We start from the raw sequence: 21,841 nt of genomic DNA on the forward strand, positions 1-21,841 counted from the left end.
TACCAATATTTCATGTACGTAAATATTTACATAAATACTTGGTTTGAATATATAATATTTAATAGATCCAAAAAAATGGATTTGTTATTTGTTTTGTTGAATTTACTCCAGGCCTTTGTCAATGCTAATGTGATCTTCAGTCTCACGTGGGCTTATTTTGTATCCTGTGGAAGGTTCTCGCTCTGGGAGGACTGCCGAGAGTTGTTGTGATGTGCAGACAAAGCAGCCAGATTTTTAATGGAGGCAGGGAGGGAGACATGGCCCATGATTCCTCAACCAGGACCCTAGTATTTTTGTGTCTCAATGTATTCCTTGGAAAAGGAGTATAAAAATTAGATATAACGAAAAAAGAATTATAAAAATTCTCACCGTAATGTTTCCAAGCATGTGGGATCTTGGCCCATATGTTTGACATACAAAATAATCTCTGATCCTTAGAGCCCAAAACGAGAAAAGTCTGATGACAACAGAGAGACTGGGCAGTGTGCCACCCAGATGAGTGAGTCCTGAGGATTGATGCATCTCCCTGCACAGGGTTGAAAGGCCCTGACTCTGTGGTGCCCATAATCTCATGGGGAAGACAGAGAGTGGACAAACAAGAAAAGATAAAATATCAGGAAGGGCTAATCGGCATGAAGAATCAATAACCAGGATGTATTGGTTTCCTAGGCCTGCTGAAACAAAGTACCACAAAGCAGGTGGCTGAGGACAACAGAAGTTGAGTCTTGGGGTGCCTGGGTGGCTCAGTCATTAAGCGTCTGCCTTCGGCTCAGGTCATGAGCCCAGGGTCTTGGGATGGAGCCCCACGTCGGGCTCCTTGCTCAGCGGGAGCCTGCTTCTCCCTCTCCCACTCCCCCTGCTTGTGTTCCCTCTCTCGCTGTCTCTCTCTCTGTCAAAAAATAAATAAAATCTTTAAAAATAAATAAATAAATAAAATAAAATAAATAAAAAAATAAAAAAAAAAAAACCAGTAGAACAGAAGTTGAGTCTCAGCCAGTTCTAGAGCCTAGCAGTCAGAAATCCAGGCGTCCACGGGACCGCGAGGCCTCTGTGGCACTCGGTCTTCCTGCCTCTTCCTGGCTTTTGCTGGTGGCTGTCTGTCCTTCGTGCTCCCGGGCTTGTAGCTGAACCGCCCAGACGGCTATCTCTGTTGCACGCGGTGGTCTGCTCCTTATGTGTCTTTGACTTCCGTGGCATTTTCCTCCTGTGTGTGTCTCCCTTTCTATTTTTTCAAGATTTATTTATTTATTAGAGCAGGTGGGTGGGGAGGGGCAGAGGGCGAGAATCCCGAAGCAGGCCCACTCCCCCTGCACTGAGCACGGGGCTCGATCTCATGACCCTGAGATCAGGACCTGAGCCGAAATCAGGAGTCAGGTGCTTAACCGGCTGAGCCACCCAGGCGCCCCGTGTGTCTCTTTTTATAAGGACAGCAGTACATTGGATTGGAGCCCACCCTAATGACCTCATCTTACCTTGGTTACAACCGCCAAGATCCTATTTCCAAATAAGGTCACAGCAGGGGGTACACCACATCAGGGGGTAGGACTTCATTGTGCCTTTTTGTGGGCACAAGTCAACATGTAACACAGAGTCTGAGGAGGGAAGGGCCATGGAGGGAAGTGAAAGCACGGCTTGGACAGGAGAGTCAGGCCTGCCCAGAGAGAGGATGCACATGCAGCAGGTGTCAGGAAGAAGAGGCGCGCAGGCCAAGGACACGGGGGCCAGTGCGGCCTAAGAACCGATAGGTGGGAGACAGGAAATGGCAAAGCCTAGTAGGGCACAGGAAGACTGCGGACTTTATTCTAAATTAGATGGAAGTCACTGGAGGTTCTTGAGCAGAGGATTGCCCATGATGTGATCGAAGTTTTCAAAGGTAGGAGTGCTAGGGAGGAAGCTGGGAGTTTACAAAGGGAGCAGTTTTAATAGTTTATGTGCCAAGTGGCTTGGTCTAGCGTGGCCGCGGTGGATGTAGGCACTTCTCCCTACAGACTAGATTTGGCTTCTATGAAGCCGAAAAGATTTGCTGTTGGATTTGATGTGGCCTAGGAGAGAAAGGAAAGAACCATGTGTGACTCTGAGGTTTTTATCCTGAGCAGCTGGGTGAATAGAGTTGTCATATACTGGTAAAGGGACACTGGGGAAGGAGCCAGACTGAAGGGACCTCCAGAGGTCAGTTTGGACACGTTCAGTCTGAGATGCCTACTAGCTTTCCAAGTGGCAGCACTGAGTAAGTGGCAGAATATTCCGATCTGGAGTTTAGAGGCAAAGTCAGGTGAGGACAAGGCAGCAGGTCTCGGCATATAAATGCTGCTGGTACCCAGGGGGCTGTGTGAGGCCACTTAGAGATTGAGTGTCGTAAATGATTGAGGTGAGTTGCAAAGATTAAGCCCCTGGGACTCAGGTCAGGCAGGTAAGGAAGACAAGGAAGCGCTGCCGAACAGACTGAGAAGGAGTTGTCAGTGACGTTGGTAACAACAAAAAATCAAAAACAAGCGCTGTGTTTTAGGAGCCAGGCAAATAGAGTGCTTTGAGAAGAGAGTGATCATTTCACAATACACACAAATATTGAATCCTTATGTTGTACACCTGAAACTTATATATCAATTACATTTCTAAAAAAGAGAGCCATCAGCCCTGTTCTAATGAATATTGTAAAGAATGTTTCAAAGTAAGGTTTTTATTATTATTGAAATATAGTTAACATACAGTATTACATTGATGTCATGTGTACAACGTAGTGATTCAACATTTATATCCATTATGAAATGCTCACCACCATGACTGCAGTTACCATACAAAGTTATTTCAGTATTATTGACTATAGTCCCTATGCTGTACTTTACATCCCGTGCCTTATTTATTTTGTACCTGGAAGTTCGTACCTCATATTCGCCTTCACCTATTTTACCTGTTCCCTGGCCCCCTCCCCTGCTTTGGTAACCTGTAGACTATTTCTTATATCTATGAGTCTCCTTCTGTTTTGTTGTGTCTGTTCATTTGTTGTTTAGATTCTACATATAAGTGAAATAATACAGTTTGTCTAACTCTGTCTGACTTACTTCACTTAGTGTAATACACCCTAGGTCCATCCATGTTGTCACAAATAGCAAAATTTCATTTTTTATGGTTGAGTACTATTCCATTGTTACATATAACACATATTTATCCCTTCATCTATCAAAGGACACTTAGGTTGCTTCCAAATCTTGACTGTTATAAATAATGCTGCAATGAGGGCGCCTGGGTGGCTCAGTTGGTTAGGCAACTGCCTTCGGCTCAGGTCATGATCCTGGAGTCCCTGGATCGAGTCCCACGTCAGGCTCCCTACTCGGCAGGGAGTCTGCTTCTCCCTCGGACCCTCCCCCCTCTCATGTGCTCTCTCTCATTCTCTCTCTCTCAAATAAATAAATAAAATCTTAAAAAAAAAAATTTTAAAAAATAAATTAAAAATAAATAAATAAAAATAAATAATGCTGCAATGAATGTAGATGTGTATATATATTTTAGAATTAGTGTTTTAATTTTCTTCAGATAAATACTCAGAAGTGGAATTGTTGTATCATATGGTATTTCTATTTTAGATATTTTGAGGAAGCGTCATACTGTTTTCAATAGTGGCTGCACCCATTTTACATTCTCACCAACAGTGCAAGGGGGTTCCTTTTTCTCCACGTCCTCGTCAACACTTTTTTGTGTTGTTGATTTTAGCCATTCTGACAGGTGTGAGGTGATCTCTCACTGTGGGTTGTTTTTTTTTTTAATAAAAACTTTTTTTAAAGATTTTATTTATTTATTTGTCAGAGAGAGAGGGGAGACAGCGCAAGCAGGGGGAGCGGCAGGCAGAGGGAGAAGCAGGCTCCCCACTGAGCAAGGAGCCCGACGCGGGGCTCGATCCCAAGAACCTGGGATCATGACCTGAACCGAAGGCAGATGCTTACCCAGGCGTCCCTCACTGTGGTTTTGATTGGCATTTACCTGATGGTTAGTGATGTTGAACAGCTTTTCGTGTGTTTGTTGGCCATCTGTATGTCATCTTTGGAAAAAATGTCTATTCAGGTTCTGTGCCCATTTTTTAATCAGACTGTTTTTTTGGTGTTGAGTTGTACAACATCTTTATGTATTTTGAATATTAATCTCTCATCAGATACATAATTTGCAAATATCTTCTCCTATTCAGCAGGTTGCCTTTTCCTTTTGTTGATGATTTCCTCTGCTGTGCAAACCTTTTCAGTTAGATGTAGTCTCAATTGTTTATCTTTCCTTTTGTTGCCTTTGCTTCTAGAGAGATCCAAAAAAATATTGCTAAGACCGATGTTTAAGAATTTACTGCCTGGGGCGCCTGGGTGGCTCAGTCGTTAAGCGTCTGCCTTCGGCTCAGGTCATGATCCCAAGGTCCTGGGATCGAGTCCCACATCGGGCTCCCTGTTCCGCGGGAAGCCTGCTTCTCCCTCTCCTGCTCCCCCTGCTTGTGTTTCTGCTCTCACTATGTCTCTCTGTCAAATAAGTAAATAAAATCTTTAAAAAAAAAAAAAAAAAGAATTTACTGCCTGTGTTTTCTTTTAGGAGTTTTATGGTTTCAAGTCTTACATTTAGGTCTTTTATCCATTCTGATTTTATATGATGATTTGTATATTGATTTGATTTTTGTATATGGTGTAAGACAGTGGTCTAATTTTATTCTTTTGCATGTAGCTCTCCAGTTTTCTCAACACCATTTCTTGAAGAGACTGTTTTTCTCCCCATTGTATATTCTTACCTCTTTTGTCATAGATTAATTGACCATATAAGGGTTTACTGCTGGATTCTCTATTCTGTTCCACTGATCTGTTTGTCTTATTTGTACCAGTACCACACTGTTTTGATTATTGTAGCTCTGTTGTGTACTTGAAATCTGGGAGCATGATACCTGAAGTTTTGTTTTTCTTTCTCAAGATTGCTTTGGCCTTCTAGGGTCTTTTGTGGTTCCATTCAAATTTTAGGATTATTTGTTCTAGTTTGGTGAAAAATGCATTGATATTTTGATAGGGATAGCACTGAATCTGTAAATTGCTTTGGGTAGTATAGACATTTTAATAATATTAATTCTTGTAATCCATGAGCATGGTATAACTTTCCATTTCTTTATGTCATCTTCATTTTCTTTCATCACTGTCACAGTTTTCAGAGTACGTCTTTCACCTTTTTAGTTAAATTTATTCTTAAATATTTTATTCTTATTGAGGCAATTATAAGTGAGATTGTTTTCTTAATTTACATTCAGCTAGTTTATTAGTGTTATAGAGACACAACAGATTTCTGTATATTAGTGTTGTATGCTGCAACATTACTCAATTCATTTATCAATTCTAGTAGTTTTTTTGGTGGAGTCTTTAGGATTTTTACGATGTTTATATCTTCCAGCTGGATTGATGCTTTTATCAGTATGCAATACCCTTCTTTGCCATTTTTTACAGTCTTTGTTTTAAAGTCTCTTTTGTCTGGGAGTCCCTGGGTGGCTTAGTCACTTAAGCATCTGACTCTTGATTTTGGCTCGGTTCAGCATCTCAGGGTGATGAGCATCTAGCCTGCTTGGGATTTTCTCTCTCCCTCTCCCTCTGCCCTCCCTTCCCCGCTCACACTCCCTCTCTCTCAAATAAACAAACTCTTTTGTCTGATATAAATACTGCTATCCCAGGTCTTTTTTTTTTTTTTAATCCCATTTGCATGGATAATCTTTTTCCATCCTTTCACTTTTGGTCTGTGTGTGTCTTTAGCTCTGAACTAAGTCTCTTATAGTCAGCATAGAGATGGGTCTTGTTTTTTAATATAATCACTTACCCTATGTCTTTTGACTGGAGCATTTATCAACATTTAAAGTAATTATTGACCTATATACTTACTGCCATTTTTTTCATTGTTTTCTGGTTGCTTTTATAGTTCTTTCTGTTCCCTTTTTCATCTCTTGCTTTCTTGAGATTTGATGACTTTCTTTAGTGCTATGTTTAGAAATCTCTCTCTCTCTCTCTTTTTTTTTTTTGTAAAACTTTTCTAGGTTTTTGATTTTGGTTACCATGAAATTTATATATAACATCCTATGTATATAGCAATCTATTTTAAGTTAACTGTTGCTTAAGTCTGAGCACATTCTAAAAGCAGTATGCTACATTTTTACCTTCCCCACGTTTTATGTATGTGACATCATATTACATTTTGTTTGTGTGTGTATCCACTAAATAATTATTGTAGATATAGTTGATTTTACTACTTTTGTCTTTTAACCTTCACACTAGCTTCATAAGTGGTTGGTCCACTCCCTTTATTCCATTTGCTTTTACTGGTGAGATTTTTTTCTTTCATAATTTTCTTCCACTTATGGCTCTTATTTTTCCTCTTTAAAAAGTCCCTTTAACATTTCTTATAAGGCCAGTTTAGTAGAGATGAACCCTTTTAACTTTTGTTTGTCTGGGAAAATTTATCTTTCAATTTTGAATGATAATTTTGTGGGGTTGAATAAATACTCTTGATTATAGTTTTTTTCCTTCAGCACTTAGAATATATTATACCACTCCCTTCTGGCCTGTGAGGTTTCTGCTCAAAAACCAGCTGATAGTCTTTTGGGTGTTCCCTTGTACACAACTAGTTGCTTTACTCTTGCTGCTTTCAAGATTCTCTCTATATATTTAATTTTTGACATTCAATTATAATGTGTCTTGGTATGGACATCTTTGGGTTCATCTTGTTTGGGGCTTTCTGTGCTTCTTGAACTTGGATGTCTGTTTCCTTCCCCAGGTTGGGAATGTTTTCAGCCATTATTTTTCAAATAAATTTTCTTTCCTTTTCTCTCTATGCCTTCTGGCAACTCTATAATGCAAACGTTAGTATGTTTAACGTCCTAGAGGTTCCTTAAGCTATTCTTATTTTTTTAAATCTTGTGTGTTATTTCCAGTACCCTGTCTTCCAGATCACTGATCCATTTTTCTGCATTTTCTGCATTTCTGTTATTGATTCCCTTTAGTGTATTTTTTATTTCAGTTATTGTATTCTTCAACTCTGATTGGTTCTTTTTAGTATTTTCTTTCTCTTTTTTGAAATTCCCACTGTATTCATTCATTCTTTCTCTGAGTCCGATGAGCATCTTTATGACCATGACTTTGACCTCTTTATCAGATAGATTGCTTATATCTCCATTTTGTTTAGTTCTATCTAAGGTTTTGTCTTGTTCTTTTGTTTGGAATATATTCCTCCGCCTCCTCATTCTCTCTCTGTGTTTGTTTCTATGTTTTAGGTAGATTAGCTACATCTTCCAGTCTTGAAGAACATGGTGCCATGTAAAGGGTGTCCAGTGGGGCCCAGAAGTGCTATCCTTCTTGGTCACCAGAATCAGACATTCCAGGGTCACCTCGTGTGGGCTGCAGGTGCCTTCCTGCTGTGGCTGGAACACAGCTGCTGTGGGCATACTTTTGGGTGAGGCTGGTCATGTGGGAGTCACTTTGGGGGTGCACTGGTCCTGGCAGAGACCACCGACCTGGTGCAGTTGGGCAGGAGCTGTCAAAGTAACATCTTTGTCCTGGAGTAGAAGTATTTATTCTTAGAAATTGCTATTTTAAGAAAATGATACTTTAAGAAATGGTAGGAGGGTATTTTGGAGTGGGGTTCTCAAAGCGCGTAGGGGAAGGAAAGCCTCTCATCTTTACATTTTCATCTCCCAAGTGTCATTGCTTTCCCACCTTCTCAGCATCATTCTTGGGGAAGTGCATGTATTCCTCTGGGGTGTTTCATGAGGAATCAAAAAATTCGAGTAGAGCATGTTCATCAGTTTATATAACTCAATGGGGAAGCCCTGAGCTACTCAGCAAATTTATAGTGTGGTTATTTTCATGTGACCCTCACGTCAGACCTTTATCCTTAACTGTCCATGGGGAAAAAAAGGCAAACAGCTACAGATCTTTATATTAATGACTGTATTCATATCTAGTCCTCCTCTGAGCAGCTGTCAGTGATTCTGCTAGTGAATTTGTTTTTTTTTCTTTTTTAACTCCTCCAATATAATTCTACAGAATTAGAGAGGTTAATAGGTCACCTTTATTTAAAGGTTTGATTGCAATCCTCATTTAGTACTGAAGGATTACAGTCCTTTGTCCTGCTTACTTCTTGTTTTATAACATTTACTCATTTATTTTGGAGACAGGCTTTTCAGTGTCTCTTCACTTAGGGATTCTAATGTATGCCTTGGAAAAGCAAAACCAGCCCTTCCAGGAAGTTTGTACTCTTCTTCCTGGAATCATGTTCTGTTTGATTTGGAAATTCTTGTCAAAGCCTGGGGCATATCACACAAAGAAACCATTTAGACAAGGGTGCTATGCATGAGGTTTGTGCAAAAGAAGAGGAAGAAGAAGGAGAAGGAGAGGAAGGGGGAGGAGAAGGGAGAGGAAGGGGGAGGAGGAGGGAGAGGAGGAGGAGGAGGAGGGGAGGAGGAAAGAAGGAAAGAAACTGTTACAACATGTCTTTAAGTGAATCAAAAGACAATAGCATGAACCAGAGAAGACTCTAGACCTGCATCCAAGGGTCTGTTTCTTTGCCAGCTTCTTAGTGACTGGGGTGAGCTACTTGGCATCTGTGATCTCAATTATTTCACCTGTAAATTAGGAAGAAGAATAACTGCTTTGTTGCCATTACAAATTTATCATGTAGATCACCATGAGACATTGTCACAAGACAACCACAAAATAGCAAGTAGCACTCAGCTAGCACTTATTTACTATGGGTCAGACACTATTCTCAGTATGTTAAACGTATTCACTCATTTAATCCCCACAACAATTGATGAGTTAGTCATTATTAACATATAATTCTCAATTTACAGATGAACAAGCTGAGAGAGAGGATAGACAACTTCCCAGTGTCACACAGCTAGTAAGTGACAGCTAGGACCTGAAGTCAATAATGACATTTAATGATTTGTGAATTTTACCACCTACTTCTCTGTAAAATATACTACTATGCTATCGTCTCAAAAATGTAATGGTAATGGGCTTTCACTTTTTATTTATCTATAATATGATTTTTTAGACCATAGGAAAATAATTTACATAGGTAGAAAAGTCATATTCTTTAAGAAGTTAGACATGGAATTTGGGAATCACTCAGTCCCAGGTCCATCTGGATGCCTTATGGGGTCGGTAGGCTGGCTGTCATTTTTATCAAACCATGGACCAATTCCATCAGTCAGGCAGCTGGACCAACTATACAGTTAGATCAGTTGATATGTCTATTTGGTGAACAAGTCAGATTACTTTGCAGGGATAATACCACATTTGGATGCATAATGTCCATAATTAGGTAATCTAATGTTCCTGAGTAACAGAGTCCCACAGTATCTGAGAGCTTAGAAGTCAAGTGAGTTGCACTGGTTGTCTAAATTCCATAGGATTTGCAGAAAGTTGTGGTCCTTTCTGATAGCTTGGATTCCTGTTACATGATAAAGAAAATACATCAAATTAGACTTCAACCCAGAAGTCCATGAATCCCATAGGCACAGTGTGATCAAAATACCTGTGGGGCACAGATGATGGATGCCTAATGGTATACTTTAATTTTCTACCTTAAGTAAAGTACTGTGATTTTTCCTTTATTGCAAAACTGAAATTTATGTTCACAATTGATGTTGCTGGATTAGGGTGCTCATGGTGATCCAATATGTTCCCAGTGGTTATGGTGCTTCTCCTTCTAGAAGGCTGGGGAAATATGTGCATGTGTGCCACTGCCCACCCTCCTCTGTCATTAGAACTTTGGGGGTAAATAAGCCAAATGTGCTGGATCAGGGGAAGACTTGGCAAACAGCAGGTTCAATAGCAGGCACTGGGGACTCGCCTTGGAGACTAGTGCTCAAGAACACAACTCTGCTCCCTGGAAGGACTGAAGAAGTTCAGCAGGGCCCATGACCCAGAGAAGCTAGAGTAGAGGAAGGATGGGAAATAACAGGAGACTCAGGCCTATGGAAAGAAGGAGGGGTCTCAACTGGCCCTGAAGTCATGGAAAAGAACAGGGCTTAGGCACCAAGACATACAAGCCCAAAGAAGGCAGCATGCTGAGGAGTTGATGTTGATTGATACTGGGTTCAGAGTGGGATTGGTTCCAGAGTCTGGGCTCAGCTGAACTAAAAGTGGAATCTAAATGGCTCCTGTTTCAAAGGGCAAAGGGCAACATGCAAAGGAAGCCAAGTTTATCAACGCAGTTGAGTCCAGATCAGCTGAATCTTTAGTACGTAAGAGTATGGCTCCATGAAATGCTCACAAACTGTGCACACGCCTGTAACTAGCCCAGATCAAGAGAGACTGTTCCTGGAAATTGCCCTCATGTACCCTCCTGGGCTCTCACCCCTTCAAGGAAAATTACTACCTGACTTCTAACCTCAGGGATTCAAACATGAAATTTCTGAAAATTGAGTTTCTGATATTTACAAATCAGGAAATCTGCATTTCTGCCATCCTTTGAGGTATCAGATTCAGCAAGTGTGGGCATGTACTCTCTTAAACAGGGGTCTCCTGAAGCAGGAGGATCTGTCCCTTAGGGAGGGCATGGCCTCACCAGGCCCACTTGGCTTACCTTGTTTGATCACCTGCCTGGCCCACTGGTATAAGAGCTTGCAACTCTTACCTTTTTTCTATTTCTTGATCTCAATTTCAATGTCTTCGTACTTTTGGCCACCCCAAGTCTTAAGTACACCAGGGTATTATTAGATAAATAAATACATCAAAAAGGAAAAGATTTTCTCCTGATTTATCACTTTTCCTGCAATTCCCTCAGTTGGCTCTGCAATTCCCTCAGTTGGCCAAGCTTTGTGTGGCTATCTATTCAAAATATATACAGGATATTTATCTATGTATAGTGAAATAAGCACTTGGAATAAGAGTCAGAAGACTTCAATTCTACTCTTACATTCTGCTCCTAACCAGCTGTGTGCAACTTAACTTTTCAGGGTCTCCTTAATTTTTTAAACCTATAACATGAGAATTTTACCTAAATGACTCTCAGGACCCTGTAAGTTGGGACATTTGGTAATTTTGTGGGTATATAGTGAGGTTGCCTTTGAGTTCATGCAGGCAGAAGGGCAAACTGAAACTGCATGGTTTTCTTCTTGTCCTTGCTGGGTGGACACAAGTCCAAGGCTGTGCAGGCATGTGGGACATTTGAGGTTTCTGGAGCCCAGAGGCATAACAAGGGAAGGGAAGCAAGAGCCTTCCTCCCTGGATGCAGGCAATAAGGGGTGAACTGTCTATAGAGAAAGGAAAAACAGAAATAAAATGGACTCAAAGTAGGTCAGCTTTTTTATTATCACCCTCTGCCAGCAATTATCAACAGTGTTGGTGATCAAATAATCTTCACCCCAAAGTATTTTGTTGGCTAAGTTCTAAACCATTGCTACAGTTTCTGTTGAGGTTTTAATAACTTATGTGGAAGTTTTAAATGAGCACAGGTTTAGGGCCCCTGGGTGGCTCAGTTGGTTAAGTAGCCAACTGGATTTTGGCTCAGGTCATGATCAGGGTCGTGGGATGAGCCCCCTGTCAGGTTCCTTACTCAGCGGGGAGTCTGCTTGAGATTCTCTCTCTCCCTCTTCCTCTGCCCCTCCCCCGGCTCATGCACATGCTCTCTCTCTAAAATAAATCTCTAAAAACTAAAACTAAAAAGTAAAAAATAAATGAGCACAGGTTTAGGACTTACTCCTTCCTAAGCTTTGTATTATATATGGACGTTGTCCACCCAGGTACACACAGACTCCACTGTGCACACTCATTTAGGAGAGAGTTCGTAGTGGTTTGGACTCTTCTGAGTGTGCTTATGGTTCATTTTGTGTCTGCATTCCCTGGAGATGACATATTCCTGCATTTAAACAGTAAATTCAGAATGATCAATGAGAGCCCCAAGACCGCAAGGATGGGAAACAGCCTTGAGCGCCTTTGAAGGGCTTTGCCCTTCTCTGTGACCCCTTAGACATTGCGAGACAGGGTGAACTACAAGGAATAGTCTTGTTTGGTAAGTGTGAGTTTTAGTTCATATGTGCAATATTTTGCTGAATTTGAATAAAATCTTTGAAACTGAAATATCTTCCCTCTCAGTGACTATTGTTTTACAACTAAGGAATAAACCAAGAAAATAATGATTATTCCTGAAAATAATTTTCATGTAGGAGAAGAGTTTCAAAAATTTGCCTGTTTTAGGTGTGGAATCCTCTGGTTCATTACTACTTGAGTGCATTGTTCTCTCCTCATGTTTGTACTAGTTACTGACCAACAGCCTCCCAAGAACAAGCGTCCAAAGGAGCCAGGAGAGAACAGAATCAAGCCTACCAACAAAAAGGTGAAACCCAAAATTCCTAAAATAAAGGACAGGGATGCAGCTGATGTCACACCAAAGACGCAGTCTATAATGATACATATGATGGATAAAGGCCGCTTCCAGAAACCTGCTGCGACCCTGAGTCTGACGGCAGGGCAAACTCTAGAGCTTCGATGTAAAGGGAACAAGATTGAATGGAGTTATCCCACCTATCTTGACACCTTTAAGGACTCTCGCCTCAGGTGAGCATTTATTTATTTATTTTTACTTGTGTTGGTCAAGGGTTTAGTGTTAAATATTGCATTGTTTCTGCCATCCACCACTTCACCCTAATAGCCTATAAAAAAATGAAAGCTCAATGAACAAAAGCCATAGATTTTATTTCTTTGTCCAGTTTTTTTTTTAATTATTGCAAATACTATCCACATGGGTTAAAACGGTGAAATTTTATAGGAAGCCAAAAGACAAATAATTGAAACCATGATGCATAGATATTGAAGAATTCATACCGTAAAAATAATGAGCCCAATCACTGCTTTCTGTTATTTTTTTTATGTAATCATATTGAAAACCGAAATGACCTAACAGGAGATGCCTATAAGCACGTTGAGAAGAAGCCAACTTAAACTGATTTTGAACTTTTCAACTGCTTCTGGTTTGTGTTTACTTTCCTGAGTATGTGAGGTTTATGTTCAGAGCCTCAGCTGGTGAGAGGGCCACATTGGAATGAGTACCTTCTGGAGCCTGTGTTTCTTGCGCAGGAAAAGTCGTTAAGGTGATGTTTAGGAAAAGTGTTAAAAGGCAAGAACACGGGGGCGCCTGGGTGGCTCAGTTGGTTAAGTGACTGCCTTCGGCTCAGGTCATGATCCTGGAGTCCCGGGATCGAGTCCCGCGTCGGGCTCCCTGCTCAGCAGGGAGTGTGCTTCTCCCTCTGACCCTCCCCCCTCTCATGTGCTCTCTCTCATTCTCTCTCTCTCAAATAAATAAATAAAATCTTTAAAAAAAAAAAAAAACAAGAACACGGACCACACTTCAGTGGGTCCTGGGAGGACCCCGGGGCCTTAGGGGCTGGGGGTCCAGTGCACCTTTGCAGGGGGGTCCGCTGAAATCACTGGGTCTCCATTTTCTCATGCACAGAATGAAGGGAATCCAACTACATGATTTCTAAGATTCTTTCCAGCTTTTTCTTCATATGATTCAGGAAAAGGAATCCATGCAGGATATTGTCTGGAATGACTTGAATGGAGAAAGAATGAGCATCTCAGGCATCAAAAATTCTGTGTGTTCCTGACAGGTTCATTTTCCACACAAACTCCACCCCCGCACATCTTCCCTTCCCTCCAGGACACCGGCATGTACTCAGCGGCTGGGACACTCAACTGGGGAGCACCCTTGCCTCCCCCAGCCCTAACTCCCCTCATGCCCCCACATTCTCTTAATCCGTGAACCTGTCCAACCACAATGTGGCCACTCACCTCCAATCCACAGTAACCACACCCAGATGTCCTCCTGGGCTCCTTCTCACTGCCACTGGGCTGAGGTCTTAAAAATGTGGATCTGAACATGCCTTTACCCTACTTAACGGGTAGGGCTCCACTGGGGATAAAGTCCAACATTTTTACCTGGCTGATGAGATCCTCCTTGAACTCAGAATCTCTCTAGCGTCCCCTCTAATCTCTAGATTAGTATCTGCTTTCACTAGCCTGGGCTTCTGTAAGATCATCAAATGTGCCCTGCTCCCTCCGAGGCCCCTCTTCACCTGGCTAACTTCAGCCTGCGTGTGGCTCTCTCAGGGAAGGCTGGGTCCCACCTCCTGGGGTTCGCTTTCCCATATCCCGGGGTGCATCCTCTTTTGATCTCTCTTTATGCTTATGTCTCCTTTTTTTAAATCTGTGTTTTTCACAGGGCTTAACTGAGTCCTTGGCATTTAGCTTTAGCTATTGGATGACTAGACAATCTTCCCCTTCTTACACACATACACCTTAGAGAATAAATAAATCGAAATATATACAAGTAGTGTCTCTCCATCTCTCTACCTCTTGTATTAAGACTCATATTTTATTCTGAAGATACTCTTCTGGCTTTGGGAGATGTAATAGTGTAGAGTTTTCCTTGAGGAATATTGGGTTGGATGAAGAGTGGTGTGTGTGTGTTTGTATGTATGTATTAAAGTATGTGTGTGCATCCCCTGCTTGGGACAGATCTGGAAAGATTTACTACCATTTACTACCTTTTAAATGATTTAATTTCTAAAGTGAGATTTATACACTTTTTCAAAAAAACAGAATTGAGCTATTTTAAATCATTCTGAACAGTTAATCTTTGACTTACAATATTTTAAAGCTAGATGATTTGGCCCTTGAAGATATAATATTTTCTAGAAGTATTTTCGAAGTTGTATTAGCCACAATATGTTTGAAAATATCTTAAGGACTCAAAGTAAAGTGAACATGAATCTGAATTGAAGATAAATATTTAAGAGCTAAAAACCCCAATTTTGACTTTGTAACATTAAATTGTATTCAAAGCAGAGTCAGGGCTTTTTAAGAAAGTAAAGACAGATGTGGGCCCCCAAGGACTTTACCAAAAAATGTGAAAAATGTGAAAAACATCTAGTCATAACTCCATTTCAAACAACAACAAAGTCACGATTTATTTGACACCAGAGATTCAACATACTGACTCTTGACATCTTTCCCAGAATGTGGTACCTTTGGATAGAGGAGAAGTATTCATCTTGTGTTCTTTTTCCTGTGGAATGAGGTCTTACTAGTGTTCTGACAGCTTTGGGTTTGGAAGTTCCCCAGGTGTGCTTCTAACAAAGCCTGGTCATTTTAAGCAATTTTGGTAGCTTTCTGGAGCAAAGGTCACAATGCTACCACATTTGTCCATCAAGATTCTGACCAGAAGAGGGAGTGGGTTAGGGAACAGAGAGGTCAGGCAGAGGCATAGTTAGATTTGAATCCTGCCTTTACCACTAGCCAGCAAAGTGATCTTTGATCAGCAATTTGCTTAGAACCCACTTTCCTCATCTGGAATATGGAGATTATATTATCTAATGCAAGTGCTGCCTGGCCCATGGCAAATGTTCAATAAATTGCAACTAATCATTACTAAGCAGTGTACATTTCTCAAGCATGATCATCAGGTGATCTTTTGGGGCAGTTAATTCTGATCGAGACTCCAATCAGAGAATGTTGTAAGATAGAAGATCCAGAAAATACGGTACACCTCTTTCCTTTCTCATTTAATTGATCAATTCTTTGTAATCTGGGGCCTATGCCCATCTTCTCCCATGAAAATGTAAGCCACTGTGGGCAATAACCATGTTCATCATCAGATTCCCAGCACCTTGAAGAGTGCCCGACACACACCCAAACTCGGGAAACAGTTTTTGGTTTCCCTAGGGGTTTAGTGATCATTTCAGAAGCCAGTTCCTGGGCATGCATTTGTTCACTCAACATGCAAGGATAAATACACTTAGTGCAGACATGTGCACTGTGACTATGGGGGGGAGAGTGATAACAAATTGTGAATATGTTTTATATCTAGGGTGCTGTGCCACCTTGGATCCATCCCCACTGTCTCAGAGCCTATTCTTGCTTCACCTTATGGAGCCATTTTGTCAGCTGCACCCCCACCCCCATTCCCAGGAAACTTCTCCCTCTTTATCCATCTTGTCCCCTCCTATGCTCATTAGACTCTAGGGTCTATTGTTTCTACCAACCTCTTGAATCCATCCTAAGTAAGTTATGTTGTCCTCTGTTTTTCCTTTATTCCTTCTTGGAAATTTCCGGCCCAGATGAACCTGTTCACCCACTTCTTCTTGCCCACACTTGGTCACTGAACACTGGTGGAGAAGAGCATGCAGCTGGCTGGATGGGAGCTATTAGACAGTGGTCACTTCACTTGTGTCTGGCAATGCTAGATAGGTTTCTCTAGAGAGCTCACTTTTTCTCTCTTCCTAAACCTCTGATCTTTTCCATCTCTCTCCTCTGAGCTAAAGAAATTCTCACCTAATTTATTGAGAAATTGGAGCCTTTGGATTGCCTCGACTTCATCTTATCACACCCCTTCCTTCCATACTCTGACAGTTATAGTGGAGGAAGGGTTCCTCCTCCTGACTAAGGTCAAACTCTGCCTGTGTCCTGGATCTCACTCTTCTGTGCTTTTTCGGGAGCCTTGAGATATCAGTTATTGCCTCCCTGTTTGGCATCTTCAACCTCCCCTTCTCAACGGGATCCCTTCCATAAGCCTTCTCCATATTACGAAATCCCACCTTAGCCCCTGTGTGTCCTCCAGTCACCTTCCTCTCTCACCTTCAGAACCAGGCCCCTTGGAAGAGTCTCTCTCTACCCTCATCGTCTCCATTGCCCTCTCCTATCACCCTCCACCTAGACCACCTGACTCCTGCATGCATTTAATCACCAAGGTCAAGGTCATTAAATACAGAGTTTTCTTTTCAATCCCCATGTGACTTGCCCCACCAGGTCCATTCAACAGAAGGGAACGCTCTGCTCTTGGCTTCCACAGCATCATTTTCTGCCAGTTTTCCTCCTGCCTCATGGGCCCCTCCTTGAAGTTTGCTTCACCAGCTCTTCATCGTCCACTCTCCCAGACATTAAATGTTGGTTCTGTGTCTTCTCTTCTCATTAGATGCTACCAAATGCCCTCCACTGATCATATGGCAGACCTAAATGTTTCCGTTGAGCTCCAGATCTGACTCTCCAGCAGCCTGCTCAACTGCCTGAGACTTTCTCTGAACTGAACTATCTGAAACTGAGCTCATAAGTCTTCTCCACACCCGATCATCCTCCTGTGTCCTTCAGTTCAGCGATGGCACTAATTCTACCCAGTTGCCCTTAACCAAAAGCCTGGAATCATCTTGGATGTTTTCCTTTTACTTTCACATCCAAGCAACTACTACTGGATGCCCAAATGATGCTATTCAGTGATTTCTTGCATCTTCCTTCTTTCCACGATGGCAGCAATGACCCTTGTCTCTTACATGGACTACAGTGTAATCTTGTAACTAGCTTTTCTGCATCCAGTCTTGAACCTGACCTCATCTTCTACACAGCAGTCAGATCTTTCACAAAAGCACATCTGGTCCTGTCACTTTTCTGCTTCAAGCCCTTTGATAGAGCAATTCTGTTGCCCTTAGAATTAAGTTGCAACTCCTGATATGGCCCACAAGGCCATGCATAATGTGGCCTCTGCCTTTCCTTCCAGTTTCATTTCACTTCACTCTCTTGTTCACAACCCAGGCTCTGGGGACTCTTTCTGATGCCCAGATGGGCCAGTCTCCTTCTTGCCTGGGCCTTTGCCCATTTGAGTTTTCTTGCTTGTAAGGCATATACTGGAAAAGCTGCTCAGCAATCTTCAGACCCAGGCCCATCCCGTCCTTTCAGCCCCGCCCTCCGCTAGGCCCAGTTACACACCCTCACTGAAGCCCTCATCACCAATGGTGCAATTGCTGTTTTATGTTTGTGTCCTTCACTCGGCTGTCAGCTTGGTGGAAGTGGCATCTGCTTATTCACCAGTATACTCAGGCCCTCCATCAGTATCTCAGTGCAAGTATGGTGCTGGGCGCTGAGCATAGAGTGGGTCGAAAATCAGGCCCCTGGGGTCATGAGACCTGTTAACTCTGGGACAAGTTCATGGAACTTGAGAGATCAAAGGGACCTTAGGAGTTGTTATGCTTAAGTGCCTCTTTTTAACAAGTGAGGAAACTGAGAATCGTGGGAGGTAGGTGGCTGGTCCTGAGTGACAATGGGTGAACAGCAGCGTAAGCCTTAAACCCCAGGCCTTCTGGTTCCCGACATGGAGCTGCCATTCTGCACAACTGCCCTGAGCTGTGTCTTTGGGACACATTTAGACCAAAGACCACTCTTGGCCTCACAGAGGGAGTAGCTTCAGGGAAGATAGATGTGTTGTTGATGACGACCACAACTACTACTACTTCTTCTTCTTCTTCTTTTTTTTTTTTTTAAAGATTTTATTTATTTATTTGAGAGAGAGAATGAGAGAGAGCATGAGCGGGAAGAGGGTCAGAGGGAGAAGCAGACTCCCCGCCGAGCAGGGAGCCCGATGCGGGACTCGATCCCGGGACTCCAGGATCATGACCTGAGCCGAAGGCAGTCGCTTAACCAACTGAGCCACCCAGGCGCCCACTTCTTCTTCTCCTTCTCCTCCTCCTCCTCCACTTCCTCCTCCTCCTCCATCTCTCTCTCTCTCTTTTTTTTTTTTTTTTTAGTTTTTTGGGTACTTGACTTATAAATCTGATTTCTAAAATTAAGGCTCAAAACAGAAATAAAACTAATAAAACTTAATATGCTTTTCCAAAGGGGGCACTGATTTCTTGCTAGGATAGCTTTGAATTGAAAGTGATCGAAATTTCACATTGATTTCTGTTAACCTTTTGGATATCAGAATGTGAAAACATTACCTTGGGCTACTTGGAAAGAAGAGCTCTGTCAGAAGGCCATAAACGACCCTTCATCCTCAAAGGTGGATGTTGACCACCCCCAAGGATGACCTGAGATGAGGTGTGCTTGTGGGCCTCTTCCAGGCCTCCTGTTCTGTGATGCTCGCTCCCTTCACTTGGGCGAATCCATGTCATTAGAAGGCCCACTAGATGGCAGGTTTCAGCTGCGTTACACTTCTCTTCCTTTCACCAGTAAAAGAAACATTTCAAAGGAAGACCGGTTAGGAAAAATGATGGCACATTTGTGCTGATGGTTCTTTCATTCTTTTAGGCTACTCAGTGGTCACAGTTTCAAGTTCTATTTTAAGCAATCTAGAATTCAGTTTCCTAACCAATAAAAAAAGGGTGGGCATTGGTAAGCTCATGTGCCCACACCAGGATAAATGAATGGGTAGTGCTGAGTCCTGCTGAGTCTTCCCAGAGCACTGGGCACTTGAACAGTTTAGGTGGTGCTTTAGAGGCTAATAGTAATGTGAAGATTCTGTATTTTTAGGTGCTGAAATTGACTCACATTTTAATTCCAGATTCAGTGCATCCCAGATCACATAGATCTCCACTCTCTTTTGAGATTGGAAACAGCAAGGATATTTTTCTGACTGTATTTGGTATCATTTATTGACTGTTCTGTTTCCTGACTCCTCTGCCTGCCCCCCTCCTGCTCACCTGCTTTTTGACTGTCTGTCTTCCCACTGCCACCCTCCCTTAATTTTTTTTCTTCTTTTCCAACAATTATTGTTGTTGTTGTTGTTATTATTAAGCATTTATGATATTCAAGGTCCAATGCTAGGTATATGCTGGAGCTACAATGGTGCCCAAGATAGACACAACATCTATATCCGTAGAGCTTTTAATTATAAGGAAATACACTATTAAATAAGCAATTTTAATATATAGTTGTGTGAATGCCTTGTTAGCAGAAGCACAGGGTCAGAGAGGAGAAAACTCAAGCTAATACCTGAAGGATAAGAGTTAACCAGGTAAAGAAGGGGATAGAAGAAGAATATAAGAAAGCTCCAGAAGGAGAGAACAGCATAAGGCATTGCCTGGAGCTGAGAGAGCATAGCACCAGGAACATTGAGAGTGGTGGGAGAAGATGGGGTAGCCCGAGGTAGTGGAGCAGAAAGGAGGTGAGCACGGAGAGATGATGCTGGAGGGTAAGCAGGAGGCAGCCTGCATAGAGCCTTGTCAGTTATGCTGAGGAAGTTAGTGGGAAATGTAAGGGCATTATGAGCTGTTGACTTAAAGCCTTCATAAATAGACACACATAGAAAGTACAGAGGGATATATACACCACACTGTGAAGGGTATTACTCCTCACTGCCTTTAGGAGAAAGACAACATCACTTCCCAGTGTCAGGTGTACCCACTTTCCCTTCATGCACCTCACACCCATTTTCCACAAACTGGGGTCTACAGATATATTCTGTACCTAAGCTTTCTTTGCAAATTAAAAAAAAAAAATGTTTTTTTTCCTGTTGATACTATAAAAAAACATGAATATAAGAATATTCTGGACCATCTGATCAACCTCTACTAGGCAGTCAACATAACCCATTTCCATCTTTTCTGGAAACATTTTATACCTCTCATAATACACATTCAGAGTTTAGAGCAGGGGAATCTTGGCACAGTGGTGAGCCAGGGAAGAAAATAAGAAATTTAGGGTAGGTGGCCTAGATGATGGCTTAAATATAAGTCAGTGTTGGGTAAGAACAAGCAGACGCTGTAGATTTAAGCTAGCTTGTTAGCACTGTCAGAGCCTTAAAAACAAGCAGGGCTGATGTGGTCATAAGGAAACCCTGGCTCTCCTCCCTAGAAAATCAGGGCCCAGGCATTGTCTTTCAGGATGTTTCTGTGTGTCTGGTCGGATGTTAGCATTTTCCAGTCAAGAACTTCAAGTTGGGAGGAGTGGGTGGAGCACAGGAGATCTCTTTGATGGCTGGTGCCTCTGATAACAATAAATAGCTTCAGAAAGAAGGGAGGGCATCTGGGTTCTCCCTCCACCACAGTGGGCAACAGCTCACTCCACCCACAGACAGCACAACAGGAGAGCAGCCCAAGCAGACTGCTGGTGCCAGGCCAATCTAATCCTTTACAGCGTCTCAAAGGAGTGTGGTCTGGAGGACATTTTAAAAGAAAAAGAGAAGGATGTTTAGAAGTGTTTATAAACAGCAGAATCCCACTGTCAAGAAGGAATCTGCACAGATTTTGGTAAATATTGTGAGTAATATTCTAGGGTACTGAGCAAGATGTCTTTTTTTTCTTTGATTTATGTTATTCAAATAAATGTAACACAAAATTGACCGTTACAATTATATTGACCATTTTGATGTATACAGTTCAGAGGCAGTAAGTACCTTCATATGGTTGTGCAGGTTTCTTTTTAATTCAAACTCACTTCAAAGCTCCTTTTGCTTTGTTTTCTGAGCAGAACAAATGATGAGGTTTCATGAAAATTCTGGGGCTCTCCTTTGGCTTTTGGATTTACCTGGATGTGCCGTTTGGGTCCAATCTGCAGTGGGAAATAGAAGCATATATTGCAGCCAAACTCTGATGCTTTCCTTCAAATTGATTTCTACCGCAGAAAACAGCTGAATTAAAAGTAAATTGTTGGGGCGCCTGGGTGGCTCAGTTGGTTAGACATCCAGTTCTCGATCTCAGCTCAGGTCTTGCTTGATCTAAGGGTTGTGAGTTCAAGCCTCACACTGGGCTCCCTGCTAGGCATGGAGCCTACTCAAAAGAGAAAAAAAAAAAAAAAAAGCTTGTCCAGCTCTCTCTTCCCAGACTCAATGGCGCCAATGCCAGGCCTTCCAACATTTCCCCAGAGATGGATTGGTGGGGGTGGCCGGATACAAGACTTCTCTGGGTGGACTAGGTGTTCTGACAGTGTTCAGGTTGCAGAAAAACACAGCTCTGTTCCATTCAGGACATGGGTGGGGAGGGCAATAATAGAACCAGCCGCATTGTGGTGTTGTCAGGATAGAATGAGGTCATGCAAGTAAAGCTTGGCATGCACAGTAAGCCATCTCAATAAAGATA

The 21,841-nt window shown here is 42.1% G+C and overlaps 1 protein-coding gene across 1 annotated transcript in view; it reads left to right on the plus strand.

Annotated features, from left to right (window-relative positions):
• PDGFRL (platelet derived growth factor receptor like) overlaps positions 1–21,841 on the plus strand; it is a 61,024-nt gene that overhangs the window by 2,634 nt on the left and 36,549 nt on the right. Inside the window, exon 2 of the mRNA XM_045879724.3 lies at positions 12,260–12,557. Coding sequence (XP_045735680.2) covers positions 12,260–12,557 — 298 coding nt within the window. The remainder of the gene's footprint in view (positions 1–12,259; positions 12,558–21,841) is intronic.

Source organism: Mirounga angustirostris, unplaced genomic scaffold (genome assembly GCF_029215605.1).
Source record: "Mirounga angustirostris isolate CCGP_5_RB_7025 unplaced genomic scaffold, mMirAng1.0.hap1 SCAF_2, whole genome shotgun sequence".
NCBI classification, from domain to species: domain Eukaryota; kingdom Metazoa; phylum Chordata; class Mammalia; order Carnivora; family Phocidae; genus Mirounga; species Mirounga angustirostris.